Source organism: Eublepharis macularius, chromosome 14 (assembly GCF_028583425.1).
Source record: "Eublepharis macularius isolate TG4126 chromosome 14, MPM_Emac_v1.0, whole genome shotgun sequence".
NCBI classification, from domain to species: Eukaryota; Metazoa; Chordata; class Lepidosauria; order Squamata; family Eublepharidae; genus Eublepharis; species Eublepharis macularius.
The window spans coordinates 23,439,167-23,455,942 of NC_072803.1; the positions used below are offsets into that span (position 1 = coordinate 23,439,167).

At 43.7% G+C, this 16,776-nt stretch overlaps 1 protein-coding gene across 1 annotated transcript in view; it reads left to right on the forward strand.

The window, feature by feature from the left end:
• UNC5D (unc-5 netrin receptor D) overlaps window positions 1–16,776 on the forward strand; it is a 300,179-nt gene that overhangs the window by 16,684 nt on the left and 266,719 nt on the right. The window contains exon 3 of the mRNA XM_054998048.1: window positions 5,802–6,020. Coding sequence (XP_054854023.1) covers window positions 5,802–6,020 — 219 coding nt within the window. The remainder of the gene's footprint in view (window positions 1–5,801; window positions 6,021–16,776) is intronic.

The window sequence follows — 16,776 nt, forward strand, 5'->3', positions numbered from 1 at the left end:
TTGTCCATTTTTTCTGATATAAAACAACGCCACTGCTAGGAAGCATCTAGGCAATTCTAATCATTTATAAGCCTTCAAGTCACTATCCACATTCTCCTTCTATTATAGCTAATGTTCCAGATGTGTCAATTCTCTGTAGATCTTTCTGGCATGGTTGTTGGTTTTATACTATTTTGCTCCAATCTTCTTTCTCCGTAGTCTATATTGTTTTGGTTCTCTCTCCTGTCAATCATAGTCTATTTTCACTTCTTCCTTGTCTTGATTCCCCAAGAGGCTTCAGTACGTTCCTGCTTAGGCTTTGCCAGTAGAAGGACAGAAGCATTAGCAATTGCCCAGCTAAACAGCTTCCTTTTCGGTTTAGTCACCTCTGTTTTCACAAGCTACAGGCTGACAGTGGTACTAGCAAGGGATTCTATGTTTAGAACCCCCTTATCCCCCCTGAAGGACAAAACTCCGCTAAAATCATGGTAAACAGAGCTGATCCAGTCATTATGCTCTGTTTGGATGTTAATCCAGGGTTGGAGAGATGTAGAGAATATATCAGGGTATCAAGATTTGCAATATAGGCAATCTGTAATTTGCATCTTTTTGTCAAGCATTTCTTAAAGAATTTCTCAGTGAAGAGTACAGCCAAATTTTTTATTCCCTTTCATACTGACCATGCTTTCTTGCAAGTGGCATCCTCTTGGTTATCATTTTCTCCCCTGCAGTTCATTCCAGTTATCTTTAATTTTCTTGTATCCCTCAGGACAGCTGTAGCCATTCCAAATTATGAGTCCCCTTGCTAAACTACTAAGTCAAAGGCCTGCTAGAGGTGACACCTCTTCTTGTAATCACAAGTTGATTTTTTTTTTTGCTATAGCAAATCGTGGGTTGGTGCTATGACCTTTTGTGACCTTTCCTTCCCAACCTGCAAAAAGAGTATTTTAGAATCCAGGAGAGAAAAATAAAAGTCATCTATCTGGGGATGAAACCATATCTCTGGAGCTTTCCCATATTTTCAGATTTAATAAACATTCTTTTATATGCCAATAAAGGCTTGCTTGACTGACTGACTAAACATCTCTGAGAAAGTAACTCCTGTCGGATTTTCTCTTGGTCAACCAAAATAGCAACATTCTCTCGGTGGCTTGGGAGCCACTTCTGGCTCTTCTGAGTACCATTCCCCAATATGGCATCCAACCCGTGTTTCAGGAGAACAGGCAAGGCCTTTAAGCAAGGGGGAATGTGGTTGGCCATTGGTTCCCACCTTGAAACAGCTGCTGCCAAAGGAATGGAAAAGCTGTAAATGTCCTTAAGGTGTAGACTGCATGCCAGGAATAGAAGTAAATGTGGTTCTTTTGTTCAGTTTTAACTGTGAATATGGTTTTCCATAAGCCACAGAGTGATCACCAGTGTTCTAGAAAGTTTCAGCTGTGGCACTTTTCAGGGACTGGAGAAGTGCTTTCTAATAAAGGATCTGGAGTTTTAAATGGAATAGCTGATGTTCAGGATTTATACACCGCTTCCCTTTTTCTATTTCTTTTTCAAGACCCCCCCCCCCAACCTCATTTATCTTAGTCCTGGGCCCAAGTACCCTCCATGCAGAGAGGGAGAGTATGCTTGGATGCCCCTCCCATGTGTGATCTCCAGCTTGTCAGTAGTGTGTCTACATGTGCGGGAAGTGTGCATGGATTCAATCCAACCCCATGATCAGGAACATTCAGAAAGCATCAGCATTGATAATGGGATGCTGCTTTTGAGCACTCATTGACTGAATGTGTGTTTGTGAAGGTTCTGTGTTAAGGGCTCTGGACTCTATTTAAATATTATTAACTGGCGAGGAAGTGCAAAATCCCTTTCAATGAAAGATCAAATTCTTTAGAACTTGGATCAGTGCCTTCTGAATGCTGATCCTGTGGAATCGCCTACTAAAGGTGTGCACTGAGGAAATTTCAGTTTCAGCTTTGGATCCAGGGCTTCTGAACAAGCACCATTCCATTTTTGGTTTGTTCTGGGTGGCCTGGTGTCGGTTCAGATCATTGCACACATGAGAGGCAGGTGTTGGCTGCCCATGTGCACACTGTTTCTTTTCAAGGAGGGTTGGGAAAACACGGATCTGGGACAACTGTTTTTGCACTTAATGGCAACAAAATCTCACAGAACACAGTCTTCCCTCCAAATCATCGACCCATCGAGTTTGAGCACACACACAACAATGGGGTTCTGCATTTACTGACCCCAAAGAATGCTTGAGGAAAGGCACCAAAGCGAGTGTTGCATGGCTGCACACAGAGAGACTGTTATTTTCAGGGGAGGAGTTGGGGAAGATGAAGATCTATTTGCACTTAAGCAAAAACCCAATACCAAGCATTAGACCTAATCCAAAAACCCATCAATCCAAAGAGTTTCTCCTCAAGCACAACACACACACAACAATGGACTCCCCCAGAATGGTGAGTGGGGTGGGTGGGTGCACACAATGGTGGAAAACTGACTGGCAAAGCAGCGGCAGTGAGCTGGTGCCCAAGCAGGAGAGCACTCTGTTGCCAACCAGTGTAGCACAGCAATTGTATTTTAAAAAAACATTCTTGCTTTATGATAGTGCCAATAAATTATCTTTGTGTCCTATTGTTGTCTGTTGATGCCATGTTTCCTTGCACTTTGTATTTGCATTCCCATAATGAGGGGTGAATCCTTCCTTTTGATGCTCAGGAGGAGCCGCCTATGAGAGTTGATATGGGTGGATCTGACCAAGTTCAGTACTCAGTTCTGACCTTTGAACGCTGGAACCAAAAAGCCCAGAAAGAGCATTGTAGAGCTCTTCTCAGGCTTCAAAAGTAAGAGCAAATTGTTCACAATAAAGGCCTTCATCTCAGCATCAGATTTTGTGTCTCAGGGCCAAGCTACACATGACGAATGACACTTGAACGGCAAGTGGATTGAGTGGAGGGCAAGTGAACAGGGAGAAATACACTTGCCGTTCAAGTGTCATTCGTCATGTGTAGCTTGGCCCACAGTGAAGAGACCTGCTTGAACTGTGATAGACATTCAACTCAATGTCCTCTGCCTCTGAACACCTGTTTGTCTTCGAAAGTCGCTAAGTTTTTGACCAGAGTAGACCATGCAGACCACATTACCATGATCCTTTGTGTTTGGCTGTCGCTCTGTCATGAGTTGACACTGGGCCATAATGTTGTTTCATGCCATACCCCAAACGTGACAGAACACTGGCAGAGAAATGTGTAGGGGTGTGCTGCCATGCCGTCAACATGGGGCTCATTTTATGTTTCACTCTTATCCTCCTGCATCAGTGATTCCTCTCCAGCCTGAAACAGTCCACTGCAGTGAGATTGGGAGGCAGGGTGTGGTCCTTTGGTTTTGTTAGTGGGATATTGAGGGAATGAGGGATTACCCTCTTTCTTTTCTCTATTTTTTACCAATGAAGATGGGAGACCGGGCAGGTCACCCAGTCTTCATTTTCCAACTAAAACCGTTAACCCAGAGTTGAAGGATGAAAGGCAGTAAGTTAAAATAGGGTTGCCAGGTCCAGGTTGGGAAATTCCTGGAGATTTTGGGGGCGGAGCCTGAAGAGAGTGGGGTTTGAGGAGGGAAGGGGCCTCAGTGGGGTATAATTCCATAGAGAGCACCCTTCAAAGCAGCCATTTTCTCCAGGGGAACTGATCTCTGTTGCCTGGAGATCAGTTGTAATTCCAGGAGATCTCCAGCTATCACCTGGAGGCTGGTAAGCCTAAGGGCCAAGCTACACATGACGAATGACACTTGAACGGCAAGTGGATTGAGTGGAGGGCAAGTGAACAGGGAGAAAAACACTTGCTGTTCAAGTGTCATTCGTCATGTGTAGCTTGGCCCTCAGTTAAAATGAAGTCAAAGCTACAGTCTCAATAAAGAAAATAAAGGGAGCCCAGACCAGTCCATGTGGAATACTGGTCTGGAAAGACTTTGGTGTCTGCATGCAACTGGTCACAGTACACAGCCTTGCAAGCTCAGCTAATTTAACACTGGGTTAACAGTTTTAGTTGGGCGCCAGAAAAGGTGAAAAAATAGAAGCATGTCCTAGTGCTTCCTGACCCATTAACTTAGGTTGAGTTCTGCAGTCACAGTTGGCTATGGTGGCACCTATATGAAAGTCAGCAGCAGAGAGCATTGAATGGACAACCTGATCTGAACTTGCCTAGTTCCTCCTTGGTGTGGCTCTTCTTTAATAATTCTTTATTATTTCCAATGTTCACCCTAATCTGCGTCACATGAGCCTTTTTGGCAGTGGGGGCTTGGAGGCCGGAGGTGACCCTTCCCTCCTCAATTCTGCGAGGGCACTGTGCCGTGGGCTGCTCCCCTCCCTAGTGCAAAGCAAGCCTTTTAGGAATTGGAGCTACTCAATGCAGATTTCATTGGCCAGGAGACACCAAAGACAAAATGCAGTCAAGCACAATGGTCACATTCCTCTTCCAACTAAAGGAGCTACGCTACCCTAGGGCTCAGTCTCTCTCCTTGGGATCCGATTGGTTGGTTGCTTTTAAGGAAAGAGATACTGCCACTGCTGAACTGGTGCCTGCCTGCCAGCTCTGCCCCTATGCAGTAAGAACCAAAACCAAAGACACAAAGTTTGTCAGTGTTGGCGGGGGGGGGGGGGGGAGTCGTTACAGCTTCATTTCCTGACTTTGTTTCACCATTCTGGAAGCCACTTTAACAAACTGAACTTGCGATTTCCATGTGTGTCCCCAGCTCGTTCACTTCATTTTGCACACCCATATCATCTACTCTCCAAGACCTGACCTAGTGGGCCATATTTATACAAAAAAACCCACCCACTTTTTTCTTAAATTTGCTTTTAAAGAAGAGCTAATAAAAGTCTTGTGGTACTATTTTGAGGAATCCAAGGGGACTGTTTCCTTCTTAGGGCATATTCTGCTCCTTGCCATACACACTTTGCTGTCCAACGTGCGCTGGAGATGGAACAAATGTAATCCTTGACTTGCAAAAGTCTGAAAAACAATGGAACAGTTTATATGGGACTAGATGAAACAGTGGTATTACTTGGTATAAGGCCGCTTCATATGTTCACAAGTCCCTATAGTGTATTGGCTTTCTGAAGCATCTGGTTAGCCGAGTGGGAAGCAAGAAACTGGATTAGATGAACCTTTGTTCTGATCCAGGAGAGCTCTTATGATCTTTATACATTTCGGAAGGGCGGCAGGGGAAGGAAGATTAAATGAGTCTGTAAGGGATGCTGATTGTAACTTTTGACACTGCCATCCTAAGCAGAGTGCACTCTTTTAAGTCCGTTGGAGTTGAAAGGTTTAGAATGGTGTAGGAATGACACTGTGGCTGATTCCGCACACATTGGATAATGCACTTTCAATGCACTTTATCAATCATTTGAGGTGGATTTTTTGTTCCGCACACAAAAAAATCCGTTCCAAATGATCTATAAAGAAGATTGGAAGTGCATTATCCAACGTGTGCGGAATCACCCTGTAAGTGTCTTTATGTCTGATTATGGCAAAAAGAAAATCTTGTTGGAAACTTACTCCTTTCCCTCCAACAATAACTTAAATATCACCAAGTGAAATGATCTTGCTGTTGAATAGGCCATCTCTTCCTATGTTGATGTTTTATTGACGAAGCTCAAAACAATCCAATACTGGCCTTGCGTGGAAGTTTTAGTATACTATGAATCCTAGTGGTTTTAACCAAAATATTGATAGAAGCATGCTGTCTGAACTGAGAGCCTCTGTGCAGCCATCTGGAATTGACAGGAGACCCCGTCATGTGACATGCTCTTTCTTTTGCCTTTTCAGGTAACGACAATAGCGAAACCCTTCCTGAGTCTATCCCGTCTGCTCCTGGGACACTGCCCCATTTTATGCAAGAGCCAGATGATGCGTACATTATTAAAAGTAATCCCATCGTGTTGCGCTGCAAAGCTGTGCCTGCAATGCAAATCTTTTTCAAGTGTAATGGGGAATGGGTCCATCAGAATGAGCATGTCTCAGAAGAGAGCATGGATGAAAGTACAGGTAAGGGAGAGCAATGCTTGTGCATTCTCAAAAGATTCTCTGTTCCCAAATACGTCACTGGCGGTGGTTGGAGTATGGGAGGGGCAAAGTGAACCAAAAAAAGAAGTGTTACATTGGGCAGATGGATGAAACTTCCAAGAATGGGGTTTGTTTGGGGGGTGGGGGTGGGTATTTTGACTAGAGATTAAAGAAATATGTGAAATGAACAAGCATGTGTAGTTGATCCAGGACTCCAACCCTTTTCAGGTGTTTTGTGTGGGTAGAATGAATGCTTTTGGGGGGAAGTGCTCTCGTGGTGTCAAGCTCCACCTCAGGCTTTCCACGTTCATTGGCATGTATGCATGTCGATAGCAGGGGTACTTCATTGGATCAGCTCTTTGAGGAAGAGATGGTGTTCTGTACAGTCATCTAGAATTGGTAGAAAGGGGAAGAAAGGGAAGAAAGAATTGAAGAAAGGGGAAGGGTTTGCTCCCCGAATGTGTTGCTAACCAAGCCAGGGTGCACAGCCATGAGAGACCTGCTTGAGATGAATGCTTTGCTAGTCAGTCAGTTGGTCAGTAACATACTGGTCTCTTGTAAGGCAGGGCACAGAAGTGAAGAAAAATTGTGCTGGGCCTTATAATAGCAAAGCTGGGTATGAATTTAGGTAGCTTGCTAGCTACAAAGTCAATTGAGGCCAAGTTGGGAAATGTTAGCTGTTTATTCGTTTTGAAAATTTATTTGCTGTCACTCTGTAGACCTGCCAAAGGTGGCTCATGAGATAGAAAAAACGCAATACAATTATTTTAAAAAAATCATTATTTAAAAACAAAACATTATACCGTTAGCCATAAAACTAGTGGTTGGAGATAACGTTTTTCAATCAAATACATCCCATCATCTTGTTTCAGTTTTAGGGCCTCCTGCCTTGATAGGCAAGTTTGCGTATTCAACAAAGAAGATAAATTTGAACAGTAAAATATTCTAAAGACATAATTCCTTTGTATGAAAAGAATAAAATCTAACTAGGATGGTTTTGCCCTTATTGCAGGATGGCTCTTTTGGTAATTTGCAAACTTATTTGGCTTTTGGCTGACTGATTGACCTTCCCACAGGGCCAGATCTACGGGGGGCAGGGGGGGTCGCTTGCCCCAGGCACTGCCAAACAGAGGGTGCCAGAGCGGCTGCTGACTGGGAGCGTGCACTCCTGGCCCTCCGGCGGCAGTACGGGAGGGCTGGGAGGCCGCCTGTGCTGAGCTGGGCGCCTGCCACTCTGATGGGGCAGCCGACTTGCTGCGTGCTTCTGGCCCTCCAGAAGCAGTGTGGGTGGCTGTGCGACAGGACTAGGAGGCTACCTGCACTGTGCGCCTGCAGTTGAAGTCATCACACATTCCTGGGAGCTCACATGCGCTTTGCACACGTGCGTGCACACGGGCAGGGAAGACACCAGACTTGGGATGCCCCGAGTGCTGGCAACCCCAGATACAGCTCTGCCTTTCCATTCATCATTTGTTTATTTTATTTGCATCCTGTCCTTTATTCAAAAAGCTCCTATCCATTTCAGATATGATTGACTATTACATTATGGACAAATTTTTGCACCATTTTCTGGAGCTTTGCTTGGAGACTATCCCCACAAAGCTTTTCCCCCCCGCCCCACAAGGTGGTTTTACAAAGTTACTCTGGTGACTTACCCATCAAAGCCTGCCTCTCTCATATCGGCATTCGGCAGCTAATGAAGTTAAATGAGAGGGCTCAATATTGCAATAACGGTATATCTGCAAAGCAGGAGATTGGGAGGATGTTGAAAAATGATCAACAGATTTTATCAGACTTTCAGACAATTCTATACCCTTTCTTATTTAGAAACATCTTGATAAGTGTTGCAAACCAATTTAACGGTTACACTGCCTTGTAATTTCACAACTCTTGTTTTGTTATTACCTCCCCCTCTACCTTAGCTTCCCAGATTGCTAGGCAACTCTGTGTCTTGGAAATAATAATGTGGATAGAACATCTACTCATAGAACAAAAATTCCCATTGAATGGAGAGTGGCGATTGCGGGTGAGGAGGAAGAAGATGCAATTAGAAATTGTCACATATTCTAAAGGGGTGTTGGAAATAACATATTTGTGCGTGACAGATTCTGAAAAGATTACCTACCCAAGACATTTTCTAAATGTTATTCTAGATTATTATATTTTTTATGCATTTGAGTTTGTGAAAAGAATTTAATAGGTATAACCTTTTACTTCCTAAACTGTTTCTGCATCAGTGCAGAAAGAAATATCTTCATCCCCACCCTCCACTTATGGTTAATGAAAATTGTTTTTTGTGTGTGATGTATTTATTTCGGATTAATAGCAGCAAATGCTAAAACAGATCTATCTAAATGGAGCTATTAGAGTTAAGAGAACCAAAACAAACATATATACAAGTCAGCCAGTTTGGTACAGTTGGTAGAGTATGTCTAGGACCTCTGAAACCTGAACTGAGAGCCAAACTAGATGTGATGCTGTCCTTGTGTCCAATACAGGGCCACTGCTGTCATCTTAAAGTGATTTTAAAATGCCACAGGCAGAGACACTCTTGCCCCCATGCACGTTATTAAGTGCTGAAACTAGGGTTACCAGGTCCCTGCATTCTCCCAGCAGGAGATTGGGACACCGGCACTTACCTCCCCTCCTTCCCCTGCACGTGCACACTCCCAGCTGGTGTGATGATGTCACTTCTGGAAAGTGATGTCATCACACGGGTCAAAGGGCAGCCCAGGAGTGCTCCTGCACTCACCAAAGGACTGAATCGTCCTCCTACAGGGCCCGATTTGGCCTGAAATGGGCCCACTGTGGAGTGCGGGAGCACACTACGCCACCTGGGAGTGCGCCACCCCCACTGGCCAGGTAAGTTGGGGGGGAGGAGAGAGCAGGGGATCCCTTGCCCTAGGCGGGGGAAGGACAAGCCCAGGTGAATCAGCCACCGGGGGAGGGGGGAGAGTGCAGCTGTTTAAGCATTTGAAAAAGGCATAGAGGGAAAGCACCTCAGCCCACCATGCTGTGGGCTCAATCATGATGAGTCCCTCATGACATTTTAAAATCACTTTAAAATGCTATTGCTGTCCCATGGCAGACATGAGGAAGCTATCATGTCTAGTTTGGCCCTGAAATACATTTTCAGCTGTGAATCTGGATGCCTTGGGCTGGCCACTCTCTTGCAGCTTATGGAGAAATGCGCTGAAATTTGGAAATTTTGACTCCATAAAACCTTTCTGTTTAGTGGAAAAAACATTTTCCCCTTTCCTCAGCAGAGATCAGGTGGGTCGGGGCAGGGAAGGGAGATCCAAATGGTCTCCAGTAGGACCCTGCCAGGGATTTAGACATGCAAATCGCATTCTGCACCAAAGACATGGTCAGCTCAAAACTTGCTAAAAGTGGACATAAAGGAAGGGCTATAGACTAGGTTTGCCAGCCTCTAGGTAGTGGCTGGAGATTTCCCGGAATTACAACTGGTCTCCAGGCCACAGAGATCAGTTCACCTGGAGAAAATGGCTACTTTGGGGGGTGGACTCTGGAATTATGCCATGCCAAGGTCCTTTCCCTCCCCAAGCCCCACTTTCTCCAGGTTTCTCCAGGTTTCACTCCCCAGATCTCCAGGAATTTCCCAACTTGGAGCTGGCAACCCTACTACAAACAACTAACTGGGAACAGAGATTTGAGTGGTTTGGAATGCCAGAAAGTCCCTTCCAGAAGAGTTCAGGAAAAATTCTTTGACCTGTCCAGGAGGTAGGCAAACTGAGATGATAAAATCCCCTGGCACAGAGGGGAAACCTCTATTTTGCTGAGTTAATCTGGAGGCTGAAGGGGATGCCACCTGGCTGCTGCAAGCGGCTGTTGCCATGTGGTATACTGCAGGCTAGAAAACAGACTCCAAGATCATGGAAAGCCTTTAGAACCCAATAATTTCTAAGTTGAAGAGCCAGCCTTAGAATAAGATATGGCTAAGGCATGTATAACGCAAGGAACAGAAAAACTGCATTTGTACACCTTTCTTTCAGGATCCCTTGCTCAACCTGTTGCTTGAAAGTATGTGAAAATTTTCTTTTTGGTAGAATTTTATAAATTTTGATACTAGTAGCTGTTCAATGTACCAGGTGATCTGTTGGCAAATTGCAAATCCCACACTGTTGTGCAGGTGTAGTGAGACTTTGGCCATTTCCACACACGTTGAATAATGCACTTTCAATGCACTTTCGTAATCCTTTAGAAGTGGATTTTTTGTTCCACACATGGAAAATCAGTTTCAAATGTTCACTAAAGAGTACTGAAAGTGGATTATCCAATGTGTGTGGAAGCAGCCTTTGGGTAGCAGGAGACTCAAGTATGAAGTGGAACCTTAGGGCCAAGCTACACATGACGAATGACACTTGAACGGCAAGTGGATTGAGTGGAGGGCAAGTGAACAGGGAGAAATACACTTGCTGTTCAAGTGTCATTCGTCATGTGTAGCTTGGCCCTTAGAATTGCAAACCAGTACAGGAGAGCGGGGAGCCTTGACCCTCTCAGGGCCAAGCTACAAGTGACGAATGACACTTGAACGGCAAGTGTATTTCTCCCTGTTCACTTGCCCTCCACTCAATCCACTTGCCGTTCAAGTGTCATTCGTCATGTGTAGCTTGGCCCTCAGTTGGCAGTTCCTACGAAGGCCAAGTGGTGGCAGTGGTGTATCAAAAGGAGATAAAACCCCCTCTGAGAGTTGGGAGGAACCGGGTGGGTGGTGAGTACCAGACTGGTTAATTCCCAGATGCCTCAGAAGGCAAGGGGGAGTAGTGCCTATGTGTCACTGGGGCTGTTTCACCACATAGCATAACCCACCTCAGAAGTCTTCTTTTCTCTTTTTAATTAAGAAACAAAATATAGGAATTGTACATATTTGTTTAACAAAATCTTTCAGCATCCAGGATCTAGTCTTAATTACTCTTATTTACACCCAAAATGTAGGTGTAATACTCCTTAATTACTCCTATTACACCCAAAATATAGCTATAATAGGGTACATCCTTTGAAGCCTAAATCTACTGGAATGAAAGGGAGATGCACACATTTTGAACCCTGTTCTGTCATGCTTGGCCCCCAGTTTGTACCATGCATGTGTTTCTAAGGGGACAGGAGCCCCGTTCACATGTTATGGTGAACACTTGTTGTCTGTTCTGGCTAGATGGTCCTATCATAAAAAAATCTGCATGAGCTATCCAGGCAGTAAACAAACTGCTTGGAAAATGTTTCTTTGTTGTTTGGCACGTTCCAGAGAAAGAACAGCCGAAACGAGTGGAAATGCTAGCTCCCTTGTTGAACGGAGACGGTTAACACCTTTTCACCTTCTCTAAGCTAAAAGGAAATACACAAAGAAATGACTAGTTTTGGACTTTAATGAACATATTTAAAGCACTGTAGCTCTTTTGAACCCTCAGAGGAGTATAACTCTGGGACTCTTCGTGGCTTAACCTCCCTTTGTATATTTATTGGCTAATTTGCACTTTGCACTTGTTTACGTTTATTCACTTTCTGGAAGTTGGAATTGATATTTATTTATAAATACTGCCTTTGACATTTTCTCCTTGAGAATTGTTAAATTTGGTTAGTAAGTTGGCTTGTGGTGGGGGGTTTCCTTGTAACATTTGCTGTCTGCGTCCGCAGCTCTCTGGTTTTGCTGGTTGCATGTGTCAACCAGGCCTTAACTGGCCATTACAACTAAATTCTCTCCCCCTCTTCTTTTGGAAGGGAAGTAGGTACTAGCTATGAGTAACTGTAGTTCTTTGTCTTTCTAATATTCCAGCTGGGAGGGAAGGTCAGAGCATGTTAGCACCCCACCAGATTTTAGAAATCCTGCTGACAATTTGTAAGTGCTCACACCCCCATCGAAAACAACCACATTGTATGTGTCCTCTGACATTTCTAGAATCTCATAATTATCTAAACTAGTTCCTTGTCTTCTTCAAACACCGTTCCAATGGTTTTATAATTTTAACCATGTAATGTTTGTTTAACCATGTATAGTTATCTGAAGAAGGGAGCTTTGACTCTCAAAAGCTTATCTTGTTGGTCTCTAAGGTGCTATATAACCATATAATGTACATTTAAATTGACATTTGGGTTTAACTGTGGATAGAATCATAACAGTACCTAAAAGTAACAGCAGTGCCTATTGCAATATGATAGTGCTGCAGAGAGAGCTGTGGGTATAGAATGAAGAACAGTTTTATAGACCTCTCAGGCGATGTCAAAGGAAGTATTTGAATACACAGATAATAAATGACATAAATGTAGTCAGTTTCTACAGGAATACCTGTGCTGGGTACATTTATATAGTCTAGCACTGAATTTAATGCAAGATCTTATTCCCAGGTATAAGCAACTGTTGCAAAGTCCTGAACTTACTATTCCTGATTCTGACAATGATGATAGTAATTAATAATCATATGGCAGGGAACAGTTATTTGTATTTGTTAGGTTGTCATAGTATCCCACCACCTACTTCCTTAAAAATATCAGAATACCCTTTAATCTTGTTGCTAGGATGGAAATGCAAAAGACATTTTAGTTTCAATTAATTATCAGTTCTCTTCCCCCGCCTCCCAATAGGAGAATAGCACTCTGCTTTTTAATTATCTACATTTAAATGGCCAGTACAGGTAGAGTAGCCTACAGGCATCTAAGCTTTAGAACAGATTGATTCACTTGATCTGACAATTGATGCTATGTGGTCTCTTTAGTGTCCCAGCTTGATATTCCTTTTTAATTTTTTATTGAGATGTAGACTGGACAAAGGAATTTGCTTGACAAGGAACAAGATAAGGACATTCCTCCTTATCTTGACATCAGCAGGCTGGGAGTGTGTCTGCAGGCACCGTTGTCTTAATTTTTCCAGTCCCAGATTTTCTGATTGGCCCTTCTTCTGTCACCTAGTTCATAGTATTTGGCCTAGCATGATGCAGGGTGGTAGAGACAACATGGGGTCTGGATATAGGGACCAAGTTCTGTTCTGTGCTCAGCTGCAAAGTAGAGCAGGTAGCCTTGGATATGGCATTATTGACAGCCAGTGTTGTATAGTGGTTACAGAGTCACATGAGAATCTGGGAAACCAAGGTTAAAATCCCTGCTATGCCATGGAAGTTTGCCTTGGGCCAGTCACATGCTCATAGCCTAATATACCTCTCAGGGTGGTTGTGAGGATAAAATGGAGATGGGTAGAAGGTTGTAAGCCACTTTGAGGAGAAAAAATGGGGTATAAATGAAGCAAAATTGATAGAGATAGAGATAGAGATAGAGATAGAGATAGAGATAGAGATAGAGATAGAGATAGAGATAGAGATAGAGATAGAGATAGAGATGATGGAGATAGATGGGACAGAGGCATGGTATAGATAATGAAAGCTAAGCAGGGTTGGTACTTGGATGGGCACCACCAAAGAAAACTCTGCAGTGGCAGGCACTGGCAAACCACCTCTGCTTCTCAATTGCCTTGAAAGTCCTGTGCTGGGGTTGCCATAAGTTGATTGTAACTTGGTGGCACATACATGCACAAAGATAGAGAGATATAGGTATAGATATAGATATATCCCTCTGCCTAATGTATCTAAATATGTATTTATTTATTGGTCAGATTTGTATTCAGTGAATTTATATTCACTAGCTTACACAAAGCAGAAGACAACGTCTGTAAAATGCATCGTTTCATTTAAACAATATATCTATGTCATTGTCATCCAAACATCACTAAAACTATGCAATAAAAGAAGCTTGACGACTCACCAGCAGGCTGTGTTGGCACCGGGGGCTGGACGAAGTGGAGGCGTGGCCAGCCTTGAAGAGGAGGAGCGGCCCCCTCCTCTGGGCCAGCCACGTGGCCAGTGCCATTCCATTGGAGCAATAAATGGATATGTGAAATGAGATGGGGATGGTAAGAGAGGAGAGTTTGGCAATAGTGACATAACAGACAGAAGCCTTTTTGGTGGCTGGTGAATTATTCAAGCAGGAGAAATAAAATTACTTACCGTGAAATCCTAGGATGTGCTTAGGATTTCATTGTTAATGTATAAATACTGCCTTGGAAATCAACAGCACATACTTTCAACATTTAGCTGGTTTTCACATGAGAATGAGCCCCCCCATGAATGACCCCAGCTCATGTGGCAAGTCCAACAGGCTAGTAAATTATAAGCATGTCCCAAGAGCTGGAAGTTCCCACTGCACATGGTCAAACTTCTTTGAAATCTGGCTCATTTTAAATTGTAAACACATTATCAAGGCAGTTGTATGAAACACTCCAATCAAGAGAGAGAATGGGGATTGCGCACAAGGTCCATTTAATTTTTTAAAATGCCTTCCTCTAAAAAAAAAAAACCCTAGTGTTTGAATAGTTTAATCACTGCTCTACCTACCTCATTGATAATAGAGAGAATTGATGTGCTTGCTAGAGAGACGAATTTCTGTGAGGCTTTGACTTCTGGGAATGTGAGATACGCTTGCCACCGAAGTGCAACCTTGCAAAAAAGACCCCTGCATCCTGAACAACTGTATATTTATTGATTTTTTAAAAAAGTCATCTAAAAAAGGCTCTAAGTATATTGGCAGAGCAATGTAAAAGCAGACGAGAATTATGTTAAAGATAAGAGATGCTTTCCCACGAATGTGTACCTTGGTAATCCTTGTGAACGGTGGTGTTAAATGAAGTAGGCGCTTGCATTTCTCTTTTATATGGCGGCAGCTGAGTGTCAGCATTTCTGAAGGTTTACATGATGGCTGAGCAGAGCAAAACCGAACCGACGGGAAGAAATTTAATCGTGATGGTCAAGAGTCTGTCTGGGGATCCCTGCAAAGACTCCCTGTAGTCTCGTAGCAAGCTAATTTGTAGTGAGAGAGGGAGCCCAGTGCAGTCTATAGATTTGGAAGGGGATCCATTCACATACTACAGACTAAGAGCAGAACCACAAGTGACAAAAGGCACAGGTTGGACACTTGTCAGCTTCCCTCAAGTTTTGATGGGAAATGTAGGCAGCTTGGTGGAATGTTGGACAAGTGACAGTTGAAAAGTCCATTGGACAGCAGTCGGAGAGCCAAGCTGCAAGACTAGGATGCCTACATTTCCCATCAAAACTTGAGGGAAGCTGACAAGTGTCCAACCTGTGCCTTTTGTCACGTGTGGTTCTGCTCTGAGTGGTTTTGGAGTCCAGGCACATGGAGAGCTGAAGAAAGGAATGTGAAATTGTGTTGTTTTTAAATACTAACTAGGGTTTTATTTTATTTATTCATTTTTATTTTGCCATTTTAGACCCCATTTTTCTCCCCAGGGGGGATCCCCCCACTGGTATAAAACATTCTCCCCTGCTTCATTTTATCCTTATGACAACCCTGTGAGGTAGGCTAGGCTGAGTGTGTGATTGGCCCAAGGTCGCCCAACAAGATTCCATGGCAGGATAGAGATTGGGATCAAGGAAGAGGGAAGCAAGGGGAAGGTATAGTGGACTTCCCCTGCCTGTTTTCTGCAAAGAGAGAAAAAAACTATTTCAAAGCTAAAGCTGAAGGTATTGTACAATCCAAACCACCAAATTAAAACCGTTTTCTCCATAACCTCCTTGAGTGAGTAAAAAGTGAAATACGTTCTCTTGTCATCATGACCCTGATACATGTGGCCAGCTAGAATCTGGGAGCCCTAGGTTCAGATCTGCACTCTGCCATGGAAGCTTGCCAGATGCACTCTGAGCCTAACTTACCTCACGAGGTTGTGAGGATAAAATGGAGCAGAAGAGAATAACACAAGGTGCTTTGGGTTCCCCTGGGACCTCACCCAGCTTACCACTTTAGAAATCCTAATGGCCTCCCTGGTTAGAGACAATGAAGTGGTTGACTCACACATCCAGCTAGAAGCTGACACTTAGCAGGGAAGAGAGATTTGGGAGACTTACGTTGCTAGAGAGCCAGTTTGGTGTAGTGGTTAAGAGTGGCATGACTCTAATCTGGAGAACCAAGTTGGATTCCCCACTCCTCCACTTGAAGCTGGTCGGGTGACCTCGAGTTAGTCACAGCTCTCTCAGAGCTCTCTCAGCCCTACCCAGCTCACAGAGTGATTGTTGTGAGGATAATAATAACACAATTTGTAAACCACTCTGAGAGGACATTAAGTTGTCTTGAAGGATGGTATATAAATTGAATGTTGTTATTATTATTATTAGAAATATCCTTCCTGGAAATTTCAGGAAAGGCTTCTTTGACCTGCCGGGGTGTGGACAAACAGATAAGGGTCAGGGTTAGCTCCCTTTGGCTAAATAGTAAAGAGTCCAGTAGCACCTTTAAGCCTAACCAACTTTACTGTAGCATAAGTGTTCGAGAACCACAGTTCTCTTCGTCAGATGGCTGATTCCCCCTTGGGAGAAGGAGCTCTTACACCTGGCTGAAGGTCACCATTGCCATGTGGATGGCTGCTGGCTTAAACAAAGACTTGAAAATATTGGGAAGCTCTTACATCGCTGTAACTTCTGTGTTAAAGAGCTGCTAGGGCATGTACAGAGTGAGGAGAGAGGAACTGCATGTCTTTTGGGTTCATTGCTCAGACTGTTGCTGTGCTAAGAGTATGCATGTGGGCATTTTCCTTTTAATAAATGCTTTGTAATTTTGGTTTTGGGTGGTTTTCTCTGTACCACCTAGGCCTCCGTTGTTCAAGAGCACTATTTAAAACAGGTGCCCGGAGAAGGGGGCAGTCAGCTGGCAAATGGCTAACCCCTCA